Source organism: Callithrix jacchus, chromosome 18 (assembly GCF_049354715.1).
Source record: "Callithrix jacchus isolate 240 chromosome 18, calJac240_pri, whole genome shotgun sequence".
NCBI classification, from domain to species: Eukaryota; Metazoa; Chordata; class Mammalia; order Primates; family Cebidae; genus Callithrix; species Callithrix jacchus.
The window spans coordinates 12,165,026-12,186,859 of NC_133519.1; the positions used below are offsets into that span (position 1 = coordinate 12,165,026).

Here is a 21,834-nt window from a genome sequence, read left to right on the forward strand (position 1 = left end):
TTTGAGAAGCCTGTGGACTACTCCGTTAGCATTGAATAGTATAGATGGTAAGGGAATAAAACTACCATTAGGAAGAAGACCACTGACAAACTATTACAGTGACCCAGGCAAGAACTGATGAGGACCAGGAAGTGAAAGCTTGAACTAAGGTGAAGCAGTGAGGATAAGGATGAAGAAGTGGATATGGAGGGTGTTTCAGAAGTGGAACCAACAGGACGTTGAAACTGAATCAGTGCAGAGAGTCAGGAAGAAAGAGCAGTCACGAATCCCGTTCTTTGTTTTAGAGATAGAGTATGGAGGAGGAGAAGATTTGAATGAGAAGATAATTAGGGTGTGTTTGGGCGTAATGGGTTACAGATGCTTGTGGGAAGATTCAACTAGGCAAGACAATGGGAAGTTCACTTTACGAGTCTAGAGTTAGGAGTGAGGCCTGAGTGGAGATACACAGTAGAGAGCCATTGGAACATAGGCTGTCATTGAAAGCATGAGAATGATGAGATAAACCAGAGAGGGTCTCAAAAGATAAAAAGACTGAGGGTGGACACTAGGGAAACACCAACACACAGAAGGACAACGGGAGGCAGGAGGCAGAGGAGGAGGAGCTCAAGTCGGAGAAAAATTGTGCAGCCATGCCACCACTGAAGCGCAGAGGGGAAGGAGGTTTAGAGAATCGGGCTGAGTGCGGTGGCTCACGCCTGTAATCCCAGCACTTTGGGAGGCTGAGGCAGGTGGATCACGAGGTCAAGAGATCGAGACCATCCTGGTCAACACCGTGAAACCCTGTCTCTACTAAAAAAAAAAACAAAAATTAGCTGGGCATTGTGGTGCACGCCTGTAATCCCAGCACTTTGGGAGGCCGAGGCGGGTGGATCACGAGGTCAAGAGGTCGAGACCATCCTGGTCAACACGGTGAAACCCCATCTCTACTACAAATACAAAAAATTAGCTGGGCATGGTGGCGCGCGTCTGTAATCCCAGCTACTCGGGAGGCTGAGGCAGGAGAATTGCCTGAACCCAGGAGGTGGAGGTTGTGGTGAGCCGAGATTGCGCCATTGCACTCCAGCCTGGGTAACAAGAGTGAAACTCTGTCTCAAAAAAAAAAAAGAAGGAAAGAAAGAAAGAAAAATATTTAATACAATTATATCACAAGTGAAATGGCAAGGGATTTAAAAGGTGAGGTTTCTACTTTTGTCTCGAACTGATAGAATATGGACACCAGCAGATCTTTGTGGTGATAAAATAGTTCTGTTATCTTGATGGCAGAGGTGGCTGCAAGAATCACAGGTGTGGTTAAATGGCGTGGACTGCACATTGTACCAATGTCAGTTCACCAGTTTTGTGTACTATAGGGCAACATTAGGTGAAGAGCACACAGGACCTCTTTTTACTATCTTTGCGACTTCCTGTGTGTCTAAAATTATTTTAAAATCAAAAATGTTTTTTAAAAGAGGACTTAAGAATAAAAGAGAACTGAAGGGGTGTCAACACAGGCGACTGGGGAACTCCCTTTTCAGTTTGGAGGCCACACATGAGGAGAGACGGTGCTCAGAGGACACAGGTGTCTGGACTGGAACGTTTGGCTCAGACCCTAATGCACCCTCCAGTGACATCGCAAAGCCTCAGAAGCCCCACCCCATCTGGAACTGTCATCTGTGTTTGTATCAGAAGCAGCTGTTCAGCCTTGCTGAGCAAACATCCAGGACTTCTCCATTACATCCAAAGGAAAACGGCCCCATGTGAAGACCAGAATCCGTAGATGTCTGGTCGCTGTGCCGCATCCACTCCTAGGATGTAACAAAAGCAAGGCCGATTCTCTTGGTGTTTCCTTGGTGGTGTGGGCAGTCAGCGTGCACCGCATCTCTATCTTGGCTCTTTCTGGAAGCTTACGTCCTCCCCACAACTTCCAGCCTTCTTCTCGGACATGGGTTCACTCACCACCGCCATGTGTAATCCTGCTCACCTGGTAAAATTTCTCTTCTTCGTTACACTCCTGATGACTCTGGTCACTCTACTTACCCTGGTCTGGAAACTAACCGAAAACAGAAGCAAGAGAAATAGAGAGCCACCCCCAAGAAAGGTGGCAACGTGGCTGGCATAAAGACCTCGACCTCTTGGTGGGGACTCCATCGAGGTAAAGACCCGGCTGTACAAGAGGCAGGGCCCCTAGAGCTGTCTCAGAGCCCAGAGCCGCTTTCTCCCCCTATTCCTCCACTGCCTGATGTCCCCCGGGCCTCATTGCCTTCCTCCACCACCGCCCATCTTATAATGCACGCCTCCTGCAGTTCTTCGGCTTTTCCCAGCTTCTGAGTTTGAACGCCTTTTGTGTGTGTGTGTGTATCTTCAAGACTGAAACAGTAAATGGCTCTTGATTTCTGCACTGAGGAAAGAAGTACATGGAAGAGTAAAAATTGATTACAAAGCCTACATTTTCCTCTATAAATTGGGCATGTGCCGACCATGGGATATTGAAATTATTGGGAGCTCACAGCATCTCAAGTTACATAATGAAGCTATTCTGGACGCTCATTTCCAGGAGATCCTTGAAATGAAATGGCTCACTCTATGCTGAATTGTAGGTAAACTCTTCCTCCTCTTCACTCAGTGCTGGGAGGAAGAAGTATGTGTTTCTTAAGAAATGATTTGAAGCACCATATACTTTTCTCTCCTCTTCTCTCTCACCCTTCAACTTAGCGGGTTGACAAACCTTTAAAATATCGTATTCTAAAATGATAACTTTTCTTTTTCTTTTTTTGTCCTTTCAGAATTTGGAGCAAGTTAATTCTTTTTTCAAATGAAATCCAAATTACAGAGGCAGTTTTTTGAAAAATCAAACTCTTATCCAATTTGATTTGGGTTACCCTAGGGAGCATTTGACCATTTGCCTGAAATGAATGATATTTTTCAAGGAGAGGAACCTCTTTGCCAGCTCTATTGTTAACCCTTCCTTTTGGAAATGTCACCTCAGGTGTCCCCTGGCCTGAACCCTCACATGCACATGACTCTGGAAGTCTTAAACCAGGGCTCTTCCCTCCAAAGCTTTCCCAGTTGTTTACCATCATGGAACTGTGCATGGCCACTGGAAGAATGTGTCACTCCAGGTATGTGGGCCATGCACTCTGCATCTCAAACATGGGTCACTCTTTCACTTGCACTTTAGCCCCTAGATATTTAGAAGCTTGAGCTGGGCACGGTGGCTCAGGCCTGTAATCCCAACACTGGGAGGCCAGGGCAGGTGGATCACAAAGTCAGGAGTTTGAGACCAGCCTGACCAACATGACGAAACCCCATCTCTACTAAAAATATAAAAATTAGCCGGGCATGATGGTGCATGCCTACAATCCCATCTACTCAGGTGGCTGAGGCAGAAGGATTGCTTGAACCTGGGAGGCGGAGGTTGCAGTGAGCCAAGAGATCACACTACAGCACTCCAGGCTGGGTGACAGAGCAAGACTCTGTCTAAAAAAAAAAAGAAAAGAAATTAAGAAGCTTGGTCCCTTGGTGCTGTGGAGAAGCGAGGGTGCTGCCAGACCCAAGGGGAGTCCACCCCAGTGAGGGCTCCCACCTGCCTCCTCGAATGCCTGTTGTCAGTGGTGGTGGCGGGTGTTTGTTTCTGTGGTTGACCAGCTTCGGCAGAAACAGACCACTAAGTAGCTGGCAGATGAAACCAAAAAGCCTCATGGCTGAGAAAGATATAGCCCTGTTGCCTCTGACAGCTGAGGCCCTCCATTAAAAGCCACTAGCATTCCTCCCAAGCTGGCTATCTTATTCCTTCTCAATGGAGCATGGTGTGCTTGGAAAACAGCGTGAGGTAGGGGTGGGATGGGAGTGGTATCTAGACATGAGTGGGCACGGGTTCCATGCCTCTCTTTGTTGGGGAGAATTTCCACCAAAGTTCTGAGCATGTCTTTGAACTAGCAGAAAGATCTTCAGCACTCCTAACACCCTTCAAATCTTTCTTTCCTATCATGCAGATGCCTCTGTTCACGCAGCAGAACTGAGCTCTTACTGTGCACTAGACCCTGTCCTAGGTGCTGGGGATACAAGAGTAACAGAAAGGTGCCCTGTCTTCTCTCTCCTAGAGCCTAAACAGCACAGCGAGAGAGACACATGTTAATGAAACAATTGCATACTCTGAAAAAGGAATCTGGCTTTATGAGAGTATATATGAAAGGAATCTGATCTAGACGGAGAAGCTTACCTGAGGAAGTAATGCCTGGGCTGAGAACTGAGGGATAAGTGGATGAGAAACAAGTGAGGGGTAAAAGGAGAGGGGTCAGGCCCCCCAATAGACAGCACCGGGCAAGGCCTGTGAAGGGAGGAGTCAGCTACATTAATGGGATAGAAAGGCAGTCAGCAGTTCTGGAGCACAGAAATTGAGCACAAAAATAAAGCATTGGCTGGGCGCGGTGGCTCACGCCTATAATCCCAGCACCTTGGGAGGCCAAGGCAGGTGGATCACAAGGTCAAGAGATCGAGACCACCCTGGTCAACAAGGTGCACCGTCTCTCCTAAAAATACAAAAATAAGCTGGGCATGGTGGCGCATGCCTGTAATCCCAGCTACTTGGGAGGCTGAAGCAGGGGAATTGCTTGAACCCAGGAGGCGGAGGTTGTGGTGAGCCGAGATCATGCCATTGCACTCCAGCCTGGGTAACAAGAGTGAAACTCTGTCTCAAAAAAATAAAAAAAATAAAAAATAAAATACAGGGTTCTGTATCAGGGTTCTGTATCTCACAGAACCCTGGTGGGCAGTAATCACAGGTGACTGAGCTGTAGAGGGAAAATGGGGATAGAGCTCTAAGGCTCCTTCCACTTGGTTCATTTCTGCATTTACTAGTTAGGTGCATGTATTAAAAGACTCCTGGGCCAGGCCGGGCATGGTGACTCACAACTGTAATCCCAGCACTTTGAGAGGCTGAGGTGGGTGGATCACAAGTTCAGGAGATGGAGACCTTCCTGGATAACACAGTGAAACCCTGTCTCTACTAAAAATACAGAAAAATTAGCCAGGCATGGTGGCATGCACCTGTAGTCCCAGCTGCTCAGGAGGCTGAGGCAGGAGAATTGCTTGAACCCAGGAGGCTGAGGTTGCAATTAGCCAAGATTACCTCACTGTACTCCAGCCTGGGTGACAGAGTGAGACTCCTGTCTCAAAAAAAAAAAAAAAAGAAAGACTCCTGGGCCACATTGTTTCACACTTCCCAGGGACTAAAAGTTGCCCCCTCCCAGGGAGTCAGAGTCATTTCCTTCCATCCTTCTGGATTTACTTACTCTTCAAACTCCTCAAGCCCCTGACATTCTCCTGTTTTCTGTTACTGGGACTTAATGACAAACCGGCCAGACTGCATTGTAAGCTTATGTCCATTAGATGGCAGCAAAAGATCAGCAAACCTGGTCCTTGCAGTACCAGCATAGGCAGAGACCCAGCTGGGTAGTCAGTCCCTCCCTCCACCTCCATAAAGGACTATAATCAAGTCATCCACAATAATGGGAATCTCTTTTCCAGAAGATCTCCTGGGCTGGAAATTTCCGAATTTTAAAAACATCTGTTATATATTGAGCATCAATTATACACTGGTTCTTTTTTGTTGTTGTTTTTGTTTGTTTTTTATTTTGTTTTTGTTTTGAGATGGAGTTTCTCTCTTGTTACCCAGGCTGGAGTGCAATGGCGCGATCTCGGATCACCGCAACCTCCGCCTCCTGGGTTCAAGCAATTCTCCTGCCTCAGCCTCCCAAGTAACTGGGACTACAGGCGTGCGCCACCATGCCCAGCTCATTTTTGTATTTTTGGTAGAGACGGTGTTTCACCTTGTTGACCAGAATGATCTCGATCGCTTGACCTCATGATCCACTTACCTCGGCCTCCCAAAGTGCTGGGATTATAGGCATGAGCCACCGCGCCCGGCCTATACACACTGGTTCTTAAGATGCGGTATCTTTTTGCTACCTAGCTATACAGTGAAAAGGGCATTATACCTTGTATACAACGAAAATTGAGGCTCAGAACATCAGGGAGTCTGGTTATCTGTTCAAAGGCCCATAGCAGAGCCTGAATTATTTTTCTCTCCCATGCTATGCTGCTCCCAGCATTCATTGTGGAATAAGACATCCTTAGCTTTGAGAAAGCTCTTCTTTCTCTATCAGAAATTGTTTTGTTCTAAAATGCTGCTGCATGAGTTTATGGTATTCTCCTGAGGGAGATCCCCTGCTGGGGGTGCCTTGTGTCTGCCTCCCTTGTCTCCTATAGCTTTTCTCCAACACCCTCTGAGAGGTTTGTCTGCAGCTCCAGCTCCTGCACCTGTAGGCATCAAGCCAACAAGCACTGACCATCAGAAAGCAGCCAGTGAGCAATGGGGGCAGTGGGGGGAGGGCAGAGAGAAGGTGGTGGAGAGGAATGAGATGTTAATCCCTTCTTCGGGGAGCTTTCATTCCAGATGTGGCTAAGAGCCTCCCTTGGGCAAACAGCAGCCGCAGGTGGTTTCTGAGAAAAGCCAAGGATGTGGTGTTGGTATCTAAAGCCAGAGGGTCCTGCGGGCTAGAGCAACCAGGGAGAGCATCCTGAAGCCAGACGGTCCTGCGGGCTAGAGCAACCAGGGAAAGCATCCTGAAGCCAGACGGTCCTGCGGGCTAGAGCAACCAGGGAGAGCATCCTGAAGCCAGACGGTCCTGCGGGCTAGAGCAACCAGGGAGAGCATCCTGAAGCCAGACGGTCCTGCGGGCTAGAGCAACCAGGGAGAGCATCCTGAAGCCAGACGGTCCTGCGGGCTAGAGCAACCAGGGAAAGCATCCTGAAGCCAGACGGTCCTGCGGGCTAGAGCAACCAGGGAAAGCACCCTGAAGCCAGACGGTCCTGCGGGCTAGAGCAACCAGGGAGAGCATCCTGAAGCCAGACAGTCCTGCGGGCTAGAGCAACCAGGGAAAGCACCCTGAAGCCAGAGGGTCCTGCGGGCTAGAGCAACCAGGGAGAGCATCCTGAAGCCAGACGGTCCTGCGGGCTAGAGCAACCAGGGAGAGCATCCTGAAGCAGCTGCAATGTTAGGGAAACAGCTGGCCTAGACTTAAGAGTACAAGGAAGTTCATGAGACATGACAAGGGGACAGCGAGCCAGCTGCATGATGCATGCAGGGGAACAATGGGGAGTCAGGTGAGAAAACAGCACTCGCCCATGGGAGAGACCTTGAATATCAGGCTAGGGTGTTCAGTTTCAAGCTAGAGGGAGCCAGGGAAGGAAAGTGACACATGAACTCAACATTCAAGGTTAATCTGGCGTGGTTGATGAATAGGGATAGGGAAAAATTAAGTCAAGAAGATAGGCTAAAATGCTTTAGTTTTATCATTAACGTGTCCAAAGTTTTATCAAAAACTTACCAAAGTTCTCTAATTTCTCCTATACAAGGAATTGAGAAATTAAGTCAAGAAGATAGGCTAAAATGCTATAGTTTTATCATGAAACGTTCCAAATTTCCTGGTTCTTTCCTGTTTCTCTAACTTTGCCTGTTGTATATTTTCCACCTGAATTGCCCTTTTTAAACATTTCTCTGCTCAGTAGTTTTTTTGAGACAGAATCTCGCTCTATTGCTCAGGCTGGAGTGCAATGGCACCATCTGAGCTTGCTGCAACCTCCAACACCTGGGTTCAAGTGATTCTCATGCCCCAGCCTCCCAAGTAGCTGAGATTACAGGTGTGCACCATCACGCTCGGCTAATTTTTATATTTTTAGTAAAGATGGGGTTTCACCACGTTGGCCAGCCTGGTCTTGAACTCCCGACCTCAGGTGATCCACCCACTTCAACCTCCCAAAGTGCTGGGATTACAAGCATGAGCCACCAGGTCCAACCTTCTCAGTAGTTTTTTAAGCGTGTGTGTGGAAGAGGTAGAAGTGAATTTAGAGGGGGCTATCTTCAGAACTTTGCCAAAAAGCAGGAGATAGCAATGGGGACCTATGTCCACTCCCATATTCCTAGCTTGGAGCTCCAGCTGGCTGGGTCAGTAGCTGAAACAGGTCACAAATTGAGGATGGGTTGAGACACCTAGAAAAGTTTGGGACTCACAGAGTTGTCTTCTCAAGAGATTGGGAGATGCTAACTGTCCCAGCCCACTGACACTCAAAACCTGTGGATTCCCTAAGTGGACAAAGGCAGCAGCTCTAGAATCAGCACTGCCCAGAGCTGCCATCATCCAGACAGACTCATGGAGTGTCAGAGCCAGAAGACCCTCGGGCCACCCAGAATTCCACTCTCATTTTACAGAGACCTCTGGTGCCCAGAGAGGGTAAATGGGGAAGCCTGAGGGTGGAGATGTGGCTCAGAGAAACTGGGAGTGGAATACTGGCTCCACCCTTCATACCAGCTATGCATCCACAGCAGACTACCTAAACCCGTGTTCTCAATGTACAGTTCTGGGATACCCCAAAACCCATGGATCCCAAGTGAAAATTATTTTAATAAAAATATTAAGTTTTTTTCACTCTTATTCTTTCATGAGTGTACAGAACAGCTTTTGAAAGACTGTATGATGCATCTTAGCAGGGCGCAGTGGCTCATGCCTGTAATCCCAGCACTTTGAAAGGCTGAGGGGCAGATCACGAGGCTGAGAGTTTGAGACCAGCCTGGAAAGCATGGTAAAACCCCATCTCTACTAAAAACACAAAAAATTAGCCAGGCCTGGTGGCGCACCTGTAATCCCAGCTACTTGGGAGGCTGAGGCAGGAGAATTCCTTGAATGCAGGAAGCAGAGGTTGCAGTGAGCCGAGATGGCACCACTGCCCTCCAGCACAGGCGACAGAGCAAGACTCCATTGCAAAAGCAAAACAACTACTACCAAAAAAAAAAGAAAGACTAAAAACTGCATGATGCATCTTAAACATTTAAAACACTGTCATTCTTCTTTCCAAATGTGTTCTGTTAATATATAAAAGTTTATCATAGTTATTTTTTTTTTTCGAGACGGAGTTTTGCTGTTGACTGGAGTGCAATGGCGCGGCTCACCGCAACCTCCGCCTTCTGGGTTCAAGCGATTCTCCTGCCTCAGCCTCCTGAGTAGCTGGGACTACAGGCGTGCACCACCATGCCCAGCTAATTTTTGTATTTTGTAGAGATGGGGTTTCACCTCCTTGACCAGGATGGTCTCGATCTCTTGACCTCATGATCCACCCGCCTTGGCCTCCCAAAGTGCTGGGATTATAGGCGTGAGCCACCGCGCCCAGCCTATCATAGTTATTTTTAAATAAAATAAATATTTTTTAAAGTTTAGTGCTAATTTTTAACAAACAGAAGCTCCTTGGGATCCTCCATAATTTTTAAGACTGTAAAAGCAGATTGAAAGTAAAAAGTTTAAGAACCGCTGTTTTAAACCCTTCAGTTTAAATGTTCCATTTCTTTATCTGTAAAATGGGCACAACAACACAGACAGTTAAGGCTTTAAACAGACGTCTCATGTAAAGTGCCTAGGCAAGCTTTTTGGAACACTGCTCTCTCCACCATCACCTCAGAGTGTGCTTGGCTTTCCCTGGCATTCAGAGTTAAGATCTGGGGTCTGGGAAACAAAACGTTGTGGACTATGGAGATGTTTTCCTGCCAGAAGCCAAGGCCTGCGTGCACAAGGTCCCTCTTTATCTGGGGAAGACCCACGTGTCAAGAGCACCACACAGTGGGTGACAGTCCCTCTAGACACACCACAGTGAGGTACCAATCGGCAATAGCTGAGCTCCCCAAACCGGCTAGCACACCTGGAGCTCACCTCTCTCACCACCTGAGGGCAGAAACCCCACACAAATAGAACAGCAGAGAGGGCTCAGGACAAAAAGCAAAATAAGCTCTTCCAAAAAATGGGTACTTCCAGAACAGGGAAAGCCCCTTCAGATAATGTGTCCCTTCAACAGCTGTTTTAGGAGCTGCGACATTTCCCAACCGTGAGTAAATCGGGGCAACGGACCCAGGCATGGGGATGATAAACACCAAGGATGGGGACACATCCCTTCAGAGTCAGTTACCAGTCTTCCTTTAAGCAAGAATGATTTTCATATTGTAACACCTCCCCAGGCTTTTTTTTTTAAATCACTGTCACCTCCACCCCCAAATCTCCCAAATGAGTCTGTCTTTTTTTGTTTTTTTTTGAGACAAGGTCTTGCCCTGTCTCCCAGGCTGGAGTGCAATGGTGCAATCTCGGCTCACTGCAGCCTCTGCCTCCAGGTTTAAGTGATTCTCCTGCCTCAGCCTCCCGAGTAGCTGGGACTTCAGGGGTGCACTATCATGCCAGGCTAATTTTTGGCATTTTTGGTAGAGACAGGGTTTCACCATGTTGGCCAGGCTCCTAACCTCCAGTTTTCCACCCGCCTCAGCCTCCCAAAGTGCTGGGATTACAGGCATGAGCCAGTACCCTCCAGCCGAATGAGTCTGTCTTAATTCTAATTAGACACTGGAAGGAGTCAGAATATGAACTCCTAGACTGACCCGGCCACTAATTCCCTGTATAAGTGAGCTTCAGTTTCCCCTTGTGTAAAATGGAGAGAAAACAACCCATGTTGTAGGATCGTAAGGAGCTAAGGAAAGGGAGAAAGGATCTTTGTGAAGTCTACGGTGTATTTCTTACAACTGTCTCAGGCAGGAAAAGCTAAATAGTTAGATCCTTTTTAATGCATGCAGAAAAATCAGTACGCCGTGGGTTCAGAAGGGGGCAGTGATTTAGCAAGAGCATGTTCCTTGGAGTTCAGTTGCTCTCCTTGATTCAGTCAATGCTCAATCTGAGTAAAATGGTTCTCGAAGACAACCATACAAACGTGATCCGGGAAACCTGTACTTTCCTGTTAATAATGAGTGACTAATGCTTGAGAGTTTAAAAAATGATTTTACCTACCTTATTCCGACTCCGCCTAAGAATACTGAGAGGAAGCTAGTCCTCTCTCTAAAACAACAGGCTCAGAGAAGTAAAGTAACCCGCTAAAGGTTTCAGAGCAAGGCAGAGTTCACCAGATCTGCTGAGTCTGAGACTTGCAGTCTTTCCACTGTTTGACTCCAGAAGACACCACCTCAACTCCCAGTGAGATGATGTGGCAGCTACGGTCACCAGTGGCTTTGTACAGTGAAATTTACCCAGTCTGCCAGAGGAGAACTAAGAGGCCTCTGACCCCCACTCCCTCATCTCCAGTAAATGCCACTGTTGTTTTGGTTCCAAATGAATGGTGACCCTGCCTTTCTCTTCAGCTTGAAGGGGCTTCCATAGCTCCTCTGAGGCCAGGTTCCTCCTGTCACCCAGACAAATATCCCAAGCAAGGTTTCCTCACAGCTGTGCCACAGTGAGCCACATGGGAGGCACCACACAGCATGGAGGAGTAGAGGAGCAGGGCTCAACCAAGGAGGCAGAGGAAGAGGGGGACCCAAGACACCCTGCCCAGGGAGGTGGAGGTCACAGAGGATCAGAGTCAGGGGCACTGAAGGGTTTGAGGCCTGCTTCCCAAGCTTATGCCTTAGGGCTCTTGGACAGGTCCCGGCCTGGTCCATAAAAATGGCCCAGGCTCCATTAAAATGCCTTGTGGGCCGGGCACGGTGGCTCAAGCCTGTAATCCCAGCACTTTGGGTGTCTGAGGCGGGTGGATCACTTGAGGTCAGAAGTTGAAGACCAGCTTGGTCAACATGGTGAAACCCCGTCTCTACTAAAAATACAAAAATTAGCCAGGCGTGGTGACAGGCACCTGTAATCCCAGCTACTCGGGAGGCTGAGGCAGGAGAATTGCCTGAACCCAGGAGGCGGAGGTTGCGGTGAGCCGAGATCGCGCCATTGCACTCCAGCCTGGGTAACAAGAGCAAAACTCCGTCTCAAAAAAGAAAGAAAAAAAAATTCAAATAGTAATTTTCACTGTTTTTTGTTTTTGTTTTTGTTTGTTTTTGAGACAGAGTCTCACTCTGTCACTCAGGCTGGAGTGCAGTGGTGATCTTGGCTCACTGCAACCTCTGCCTTCTGAGCTGAATTGATTTTCCTGCCTCAGCCTCCACAGTAGCTAGGATTACAGATGTGGGACACCACGCCTGGCTGATTTTTGTATTTTTAGTAGAGACGAGGCTTCACCATGTTGGCTAAGCTGGCCTCAAATTCCTGACCTCAGGTAATCTGCCAGGCTCAGCCTCCCAAAGTGCTGGGATTACAGGTGTGAGCCACCACACCAGGCCTTCACTGTAATTTTTAATTTATGATGATTTCATATTGACCAACATGGAAGCTAATCAAAATAAAATAAGGCTATAAGCATATTGAGCTTTTTTTTAAAAGAAAAACAGACTGTTGGAGCCCAGGGATGCTAAGATTCAGTATTAAATCTTCCCAAAGCTGAAGGGCAGCCTCAGCTTCCTCATCAATGAAAGGGAAAAAATGCCGTCTTCCTTGGAGGGAGGGCTTTCCGGGGTGCAAGGCATACTACGTCATTTCCTCATTTATTCAGGGAGCATCTGTTAAGCACCAATGGAATGCCTGGCTCTGGGCATGACATACTTCAGTCTGTATCATCAAAGAGAAGAGCTGAATATGTAAGAGTCCCCCCGGAGGAGCCACCAAGGCAGGAGTGATTGATGTCCTCCACTGGGGGGTCAGGTAGAGCTTCAGTGAGGAGGCTTTGTGATCAATACTTATCTCTTGGGCCATTTTAGCACTGAGCTTGACCTCTTCTAGTCCCTCAAAATAGATTGCTCCCTGCCAGACTCCCTCTCTCACTATATCTGTATAAAGCATCTCAGTTTCTTGCTCACCCTCCCCTCAGCTTTCTCTGAAACCCCAGGCAAGATTAGCAGCCATCTCTGCTCCCACAACCCCACACACTGACCTTTAGCTTATAGTAAAATTACCTGGGTTGTATGTGGTCCCTACAGGACCTCTGGACCTAGGGGAAGGAATGGCTTCCTCCTTCCCCAGCTACAGCCCTCCCCCTCTCCCTCCACCCCAGCACAGAGCAAGTTCACAACCACAGGTGAACCGAGGGGGCCTGTCCTTGGATCAGTCTCCTCTGGCTCTGTCCTTCCTGCTCTCCCTCCCCACTCTGTCCTCCTTCTCCATTTGGCTCCTGCTCACCCTCCTTCTTCCCTGTCTGCCTCCTCCCTGCTCCTTTGTTCTTGTGGGTAAGATCTGTAACTGAGGAAAGATTCCAGCTCCTGGTCGGGCCCATTCATTCTCTTCCCTCACCTGGGCGGGCTCCCTTTGAAACACTTCTCTCCCTGTGGTCCTGTGCCTGCTCTTGGCTCCCTCTTTCCCCAGAGCTAAGAGCTGAGCTTTCACAGGTGCTCCCAAGTCCCACCTGACCTCAACAGCAACCCCGTTCCTGCACAGACCCCTACCCACAAATTCCCATCCAGGCACAGCTGAGTCCACACGTATGCCCATTCCCTAACACAGATGTCACTGTGCACACACGTGCCCCCACACAAACATACATACCTGGGGACTGCCAGCCTTTCAGTGAGGAGCCACTTTTCACTTCTGAAAACGGGTAAGGGACAGAGATACCTTGAGAGTAAACCCACAAGTCCTTTGGAGGACAACCCCTGTACTATTGAAAATTCCAGCAAACCTCAGGGAACAGGGTCCTCAGATAACAACAGACTTGGAGGAGACTCAGCACAGAAAGACCAGGTCCCCCATAATACAGCTCTTCTCTGCATTCAAAGCCGCATGTCCAGGAGGCTCCTGGTCCAGTGGTCCCTGGTCAAGTCCTCGTCTGGTCACTATTCCTCAGATTTCTCCCAACCAGCACAGATGCTTCTGGTTCTACCTGACACTCCCTCCTAGCTTCTTGCTCCCCTGAGAGCCTTCTGACTTCCTCCACATTGAGGATGTCACCTCTGGGGTGTCCTGAAGCTCTGAACATCAACACCCAGCCCTGTCCCCATACTCTTCCTGTGGCTCCCCTGACATTCCAGCCCAGCCCCTCTTGCCCAGAGCTGTTCAACACAAACCTACCCCAAGCCGTGCCTGCTCCTCTTCCTTTCCTACCCCCAGCCTACTCTACCATGCTCTTCTATAAAGAACCTTCCTAAGTCCACAAAGACACAGAGGACACTCTCTTGTTGGGATATTCTCCTTTGCCTCTAGCCCTAACATAATCATAGATGAACAAAGTTTGCAGACTTCTGAGTCCATGCAATGCAACCTCCTTATTTTACAGAAGAGAGAATTGAGACTTGAGAGGTGAGGTGGCCGGGCGCGGTGGCTCACGCCTATAATCCCAGCACTTTGGGAGGCCAAGGCGGGTAGATCACAAGGTCAAGAGACAGAGACCTTCCTGGTCAACAACGTGAAACCCGTCTCTACTAAAAATACAAAAATTAGTTGGGCATGGTGGTGTGCACCTGTAGTCCCAGCTACTCGGGAGGCTGAGGCAGGAGAATTGCCTGAACCCAGAAGGCGGAGGTTGTGGTGAACCGAGATCGCACCATTGCACTCCAGTCTGGGTAATAACAGCGAAACTCCATCTCAAAAAAAAGAAAAAGAAGTGAGAGATGGTATGAGGTGGATAACCTTGCAGGATTATATAAATTAAGCTATGGACAAACAACAGGATACTTACAGATTCGAGTCACTGCTGTGAAAAATCATAAGGCAATGTGTTGCATCAGAGAATAAATGTGTGTGTGTGTGTGTCTGTGTGTGTGTGTCTGTGTGTGTATGTGTGTGTGTCTGTGTGTGTGTGTGTTTGTGTGTGTGTGTATCATGCCTCTTTAGATTGGGAAAGATCTGAAGGATGGAAAACAATACAGGCAGGTGAAGACCCTGAGAAACAGCATTTCGACAAAGATTGAAGGGTTGAATGGGTGAAGTAACTCACAGGAGAATTTTGGAGAAGGAAGAAGACCAGGCCAGAGCCTTGAAGCACCTCAGCATTCATTGTGTCAGCAGTGAGTGAAGCCGGCCGAGGAGCCCAGTGAAAATCATCCTCAAGAGACAGCTCATTGTTGGCAGCTGCCGGGAGCTCCTACCGAGCTGTGAGAGCAGCGGAGGGGAAATAAAAGGGAACAGCTCCGAATCTGCCCCAGCAGCCGCTGTCAGACCTCAGTGTCGACATCGGGACACCGACTCGGCACGCCAGGAAGGCCCCCTCTATGTGCTGCTGAGCCGATCCTGGACCCGAGGATCCCGCCCTCGGTCTTGGGAGCAGAAATCGCAAAAATGGAAGGACTGCAAATGGCAGACCATATGATGGCCATGAACCACGGGTGCTTCCCCGACGGCACCAATGGGTTGTACCACCACCCTGCCCATCGCATGGGCATGGGGCAGTTCCCAGGCCCCCATCACCACCAGCAGCAGTGGCCCCAGCGTGCCTTCAATGCCCTGATGGGCGAGCACATAGAGCGGGCAACAGGAATGCCACAGCGGCATCAGGCACGCCATGGGGCCGGGGACTGTGGACGGAGGGCAGCCCCCGAGCGCACTGGCCCCGCGGCCAGGTTTAACAACTCCCAGTTCATGGCCTCCCAGGTGGCCAGCCAGGGAGGCTCCCTGCCGGCCAGCATGCAGCTGCAGAGGCTCAATGGCCAGTGTTTCAACCATCACCCCTGACCCCGCAACCACTGCATGCCAGATTTGCACCCTGCTGCAGGCCACCAGATGAACGGGACAAACCAGCACTCCTAAGATTGCAACCATGAGCACGGCGGCGGCAGCGGCGCCCCGGCGGCTTAGGCAGAGGCTCAGGCGGCAGCGGCGCCCCAGCGGCTCGGGCGGGAGCTCAGGCCCCAGCGGCTGGGGCGGCGGCTCGGGCGGCGGCGCGGGCAGCAGGAGCGCCGCCGGCGGATCAGGTGGCAGCTCGGAAGGCAGCAGCACCCTGTCAGCTCCGGCGGCGGCACGGGCAGAAGCAGCAGCAGCAGCAGCACCCCAGGCAGTTCAGGCGGTGACTCAGGCGGCGGCTTGGGCGGCAGCAGCACCCCGGCAAATCGGGCGGTGGCTCAGTCGGCAGCAGCACCCCGGCGGCTCAGGAGGCGGCGCGGGCAGCGGCGGGGGCAGCAGCAAAAGCGGCGGCAGCAGTGCCCCGGCGGCGGCGCGGGCAACAGCAACAGCAGCGACAGCAGCGCACCGGCGACTCAGGTGGCGGCTCAGGCGGCTGCAGCACCCCCGGCGGTTCGGGCGGCGGCGCGGGCAGCAGGAACAGCGGCGGTAGCAGCGCCCTGGCGGCTCCGGCAGCAGCAACAGAGGCGGCGGCACGTGCAGCAGCTGCAGCAGCAACATGCCCGCCTCGGTGGCCCACGTCCCTGCTGCAATGCTGCTGTCCAATGCCGCTTCATTTTTTAAACTATGCGTTTGAGTACACACTAATTTTTTAAATATGCTAAACTGGAAGATTAAACAGATGTGGGCCAAACTGTTAAAAACAAAAACAACAAAAACTTCCTGATGGGAAAACAGTTCGTGATTTCTATTTTCAGGGTTCTTCAAATGACTAAAAGCAAAAGGCGACGACGCATTCGTTTGACAAGTCCTAGCCGTGGGCCTTGGTGAGTGCCAGACCCTGATCCTCGAGAGAAGACCCACCAGCAACCCTCACCACATCCCTGCCCTGGTGGAGCCCGGGATCGGGGCACAGGATCCGATGACGGCAGCGGCAGCTCTGCAGCGCCCCAAAGGCCACTGAGCAGCGTGGGCACAGGCTCCCGTACTAGGTGAAGGTGGAGCAAAGTACGGGAAGAGCCATTCCAGGAGCCCGCCGGGCGTTCAGCTTGGCTTGGGCCACGAGGCCGCTTGAGCACGTTTTGGAGGGGGGTGTTTCCGGGAACGTCTGAAGCAGGCCAGGCGCAGGGTGGGTGAAGGCCCTTTGACTGTCCTGGAGGGCTGCTATTGAAATGATCCATTACAGCAGAAAGACGTTCGTGTTTTTACAGGTGTTTCTACAGCCATAGTAAATGTTTCTCATGTCATGCAAATGCCCTATCCCTTGGTACTTTCAGGTTCCTGCTCTTTAATTTTTATTATTATTATTATTTTTTTCTGAGACGGAGTTTCGCTCTTGTTACCCAGGCTGGAGTGCAATGGCGCGATCTCGGCTCACGGCAACCTCTGCCTCCTGGGTTCAGGCAATTCTCCTGCCTCAGCCTCCTGAGTAGCTGGGCTTACAGGCATGTGCCACCATGCTCAGCTAATTTTTTGTATTTTTAGTAAAGACAGCGTTTAACTATGTTGACCAGGATGGTCTCGATCTCTTGACCTCATGATCCACCTGCGTTGGCCTTCCAAAGTGCTGGGATTACAGGCTTGAGCCACCACGCCCGGCCTCCTGCTCTTTTAAATTGAATTTTTCAAAGCAGGAGAGGAGAGGCTCAGGATAAAAAGTCTATATAGAAAAATCAGTTGTATTTCTATATACTGGCCACAAACAATGAAAAAAGGAAAATTTAAAACACCATTTATAATAGTGTGAAACTAAGGGATAAATTCGACAAAGGATGTGCAAGGTCTATACACTGAAAACTATAAACGTTGCTGAAATAAACTCCAAATAAAAGGAGGAAAATACTGTTTTCATGGATCAGGAGACTCAATATTGTTAAACTGTCAACTCTCCCTATGTTTTCAATGGATACAACACATTCCCAACCAAAACCCCAGCAGATCTTTGTAAAGTTGACGAGCTGATTCTAACATTCACATGGGAATTCAAAGAACCCAGAAGACCCAAAAGCTTTGAAAAAGAACAGCTTTGGAGGATTGATACTACCTGCCTTCAAGACTTATTATAGAGCTACAGTTATCAAGACAATGTAGTGTTGGCATAAAGACACACGTGTAGATGAATGGAACAGAATAGAGAGTTCAGAAATAAATCCACACATTTTGGTCCATTCGTTTCTGACAAAGGTATAAAGGTAATGAAACAGAGAATGATTGGCTTTCAATGCATGCTGCTGTATTGCTATGACACCAAACAAACACATAACAACATCGGCCGGGCGCGGCGGCTCACGCCTGTAATCCCAGCACATTGGGAGGCCGAGGCGGGTGGATCACGAGGTCAAGAGATCGAGACCATCCTGGTCAACATGGTGAAACCCCGTCTCTACTAAAAATACAAAAACTTAGCTGGGCATGGTGGCTCGTGCCTGTAATCCCAGCTACTCGGGAGGCTGAGGCAGGAGAATTGCCTGATCCCAGGAGGCAAAGGTTGCGGTGAGCCGAGATCGCGCCATTGCACTCCAGCCTGGGTAACAAGAGTGAAACTCCGTCTCAAAAAAAACAAAACAAAACAAAAAACAACCTTAACCCTGTCATCAAAGCATTAACTCAAAACGGACATAGACATAACTGCAAGGTGTCTAGAGGAAAACACAGGAGAAAATCTTAGTGACTTTGCATTTGGCAAATATGTCTTAAACATGACATAAAACACACCAACTACCAAGAAAAATCAATAAATTGAACTTCATCAGAATTTAAAAGTTTGTTCTTCAAAAGATACTGTTACAGGCCAGGCTCAGTAGCTCATGCCTGTAATCCCAGCAATTTCAGAGGCCAAGGTGGGCAGATCACTTGAGGTCAGGAGTTAAAGACCAGCCCAGCTAACATAGTGCAACCCTATCTCTCCTGAAAATACAAAACAGGTGTCACGCACCTGTAATCCCAGCAACTCAGGAGGCTGAGTCAAGAGAATTGCTTGAATTCAGGAGGGGGAGGCTGCAGTGAGCTGAGGTTGCACCATTGCACTCCAGCCTGGGTGACACAGCAAGACCCTGTCTCAAAAAAAAAAAAAAAAAAAAAAAAAAGACATTGTTACAAAAACAAAAAGATAAGCCATAAACAGACAGAAAATATTTGCAAAATGTATAATAGACAGGACTTTTTTCTAAAACCTACGAAGAACTCTCACAACTTAGTATTAAGATAGCAAACAACACAAGTGGATCACCTGAGGTCAGGAGTTCAAGACCAGCCTGACCAACATGGAGAAACCCCATCTCTACTAAAAATACAAAATTACCCAGGTGTGTTGGTGGGCACCTGTAATCCCAGCTACTTGGGAGGCTGAGGCAGGAGAATTGCTTGAACCTGAAAGGCAGAGGTTGCAATGAGACAAGCTCGCACTATTGCACTCCAGTCCGGGCAACAAGAGGGAAACTGCATCTCAAAAAAAACAAAATAATAAATAAAAAAAATATATATATATAGCAAATAACACCAAAGAAGATATACAAATGTCAAATAAGGTACATAAAAGACAGCATCATTACTCAACAAGAAAATGCAACTTGAACTACTATGAGCTATCTCTACCCATACCCACTAGAATAGCTAAAATCAAGGAACTAACCATATCAAGCACTGGCAAGAATGCAGAGGCATGGGAATGCTCATATACTGCTGGTAAGAAGAGAAATGGTACATCCTGCTTTAGAAAACAGTTTCCCAATTTCTCAAAGAGTTTAAACATCCATCCATCATACAACCCATTGACTTCACTTCTAGGCATTTATCCCCATAAAAATGAAAGTCTATGTCCACACAGTGACTTGTACACAAATGTTCACGGCAGCTTTATTTGTGATGGCCCAAACTACAAACAACTCAAATGTGCAAGACATGAGTACAACGTATGTACTGATGCATACAACAGAGTACTACTCAGCAATAAAAAGAAATGAACTGGCAGGGCGCGGTGGCTCACGCCTGTAATCCCAGCACTTTGGGAGGCCGAGGCGGGTGGATCACGAGGTCAAGAGATCGAGACCATCCTGGTCAACATGGTGAAACCCCGTCTCTACTAAAAATACAAAAACTTAGCTGGGCATGGTGGCACGTGCCTGTAATCTCAGCTACTCAGGAGGCTGAGGCAGGAGAGTTGACTGACCCCAGGAGGCGGAGGTTGCGGTGAGCCGAGATCGTGCCATTTACTCCAGCCTGGGTAACAAGAGCAAAACTCCGTCTCAAAAAAATAAAATAAAAAAGAAATGAATTATTGACATATGCAACACAATGGATGAATGTTAAATGAAATAGTTACATGGAATAAAAGGAGCCAGGCTTTCCTGAATGAAAGTATATACTGTGTGATTCCATTATATAAGATTCTTAAAAATGCAAACTAATCGATAGTGACAGAAAGCAGAACGGTGCTGCCTGGGGCCAGGGTGGAGGGAGGGATCACAGAGAGGCAGGAAGAAACTGGGGAGTGATAAATACATGTTAATTATCTTGATTGTGGTTATGCTGTCCCAAAATGCACCTAATTTTACCCTTTAAATATATACAATTTATCATGTACCTCAATACATCTGTAAAAAAGAAAAGCCTTCAATTGAGACATTAGAACAACGACTCTTATTGCTGGGCACAGCCATTATGTTTTACATGGTGATGGAAGGAGGGTGGGAATGGGCAGGGTTTCCTCATGACCTGCTTTAGTCTGACAGAAGTGCTGGTTACAGGCAGAGATGAACATGGGTCCTGAATCCACCCCTTCTCTTCTCATGGATTTAGATCGAATAATGCGGCAGACCTGAATACGGTCTTAATCAAAATAAGGGATTATTTGTTCTGTGACAGAAGGGAAAGTATCAAAATCCTTTACGGTTCACAAAGCACTCTCATTATTATCCCATTTGGTTATTTTATGGTCTTATGAGGTAGGCAGAAAAGTGTGAGTACCACCCTCATTTTACAAAACAAAATTCCTCAAGCCAGAAGTGGTGGCTGAGATAACCCACCTCATATACCTGAGGCAAGGCTAAGCTCAGGGTCTGTTAACCTCAGTCAGAAGCTCTTTCCTCAGGGCACAAGGAGCTGCCCCGGCCTGGACACCCACCTATGTCCTTTGCCCTGGCTGATGCCCACCTGTGTCCCTCGCCCTGGCTGATGCCCACCTGTGTCCCTCACCCTGGTTGATGCTAGTCTGTGTCCCTCGCCCTGGCTGATGCCCACCTGTGTCCCTCATCCTGGTTGATGCTAGTCTGTGTCCCTCGCACTGGCTGATGCCCGCCTGTGTCCCTCCCCCTGGCTTGCAATGCTCACCCAGCACTGGGCAGATGCTCCCAGAGTACACCAGTGACAGCACCTGAGGGACTGCCGGGATGGATGGAAACAGGGTTGGAACAGGTCAGCTAAGGGGAGTACTGCAAGACACGGAAGACTGATAGACATGAGGGGTGCAGAGTCTAATTAGATCACACATTTGATGTGGAGAGGGGGAAAAAACAACCAAAGGCCACTCCCAAGGGGGAAGTCTGGAGGCTGTGGAAGCAGCTGGAAGCTGTTAGAGAGCTCCCAGCCAGACACAGGGCTGCGTTCCAGGCCTCTGTACCCTCCCCTCCCACCTCTTCTCTGTCCCCTAACCTTCCTCCCCTGACCTGGAGCCCTACCTCTCTCCCCTAACTTGCTCTGAGGGTAGGATGAGAGGGAGAAAGCCTACCCTGTGGGGGAAGGGGAGGGGGCACAAAGTTTAAGGGGCATCCAAAAACTCAGTAATCAAGGCTTTTGTTTTGAGATGGAGTCTCGCTTTGTTGCCCAGGCTGGAGTGCAGTGGTGTGATATTGGCTCACCGCAACCTCCGCCCTCCAGGTTTGAGCAATTCTCCTGCCTCAGCCTCCTGAGTAGCTGGGACAGACAATAGGCTTGTGCCACCACACCTGGCTAATCTTTGTATTTTCAGTAGAGATGGGGTTTCAGCATGTTGGCCAGGCTGATCTCGAACTCCTGGCCACCTCAGCTTCCCAAAGTGCTGGGATTGCAAGCTTAAGCCACTGTGGCCAGCCAGTCAAGAATGATTTTAATGCAATATTTTTGAAATAAAATTTAACATTAAAAACCTGTGATGAAATATCAACATTTCACATAAAGACAGGACCAGCATGACTGGATTTTCCCTTTTGCCTCA

General features: G+C 48.8%; 2 protein-coding genes across 2 annotated transcripts; both read left to right on the forward strand.

Annotated features, from left to right (window-relative positions):
• Positions 1 to 1,798: 1,798 nt before the first annotated feature.
• LOC144580116 (small integral membrane protein 42-like) lies at positions 1,799 to 8,834 on the forward strand (the record flags this gene model as incomplete). The annotated part of the gene is made up of 1 exon (XM_078355181.1): positions 1,799 to 8,834. A coding segment is annotated over one exon (300 nt), but the record flags the coding sequence as incomplete, so codon positions are not given.
• Positions 8,835 to 14,920: 6,086 nt separating this feature from the next.
• LOC144580218 (cbp/p300-interacting transactivator 2-like) lies at positions 14,921 to 16,151 on the forward strand. The gene has a single exon (XM_078355708.1). The coding sequence runs from the start codon at positions 15,147 to 15,149 to the stop codon at positions 15,537 to 15,539; it is 393 nt and encodes a 130-aa protein (XP_078211834.1). The 5' UTR covers positions 14,921 to 15,146; the 3' UTR covers positions 15,540 to 16,151.
• Positions 16,152 to 21,834: the final 5,683 nt, after the last annotated feature.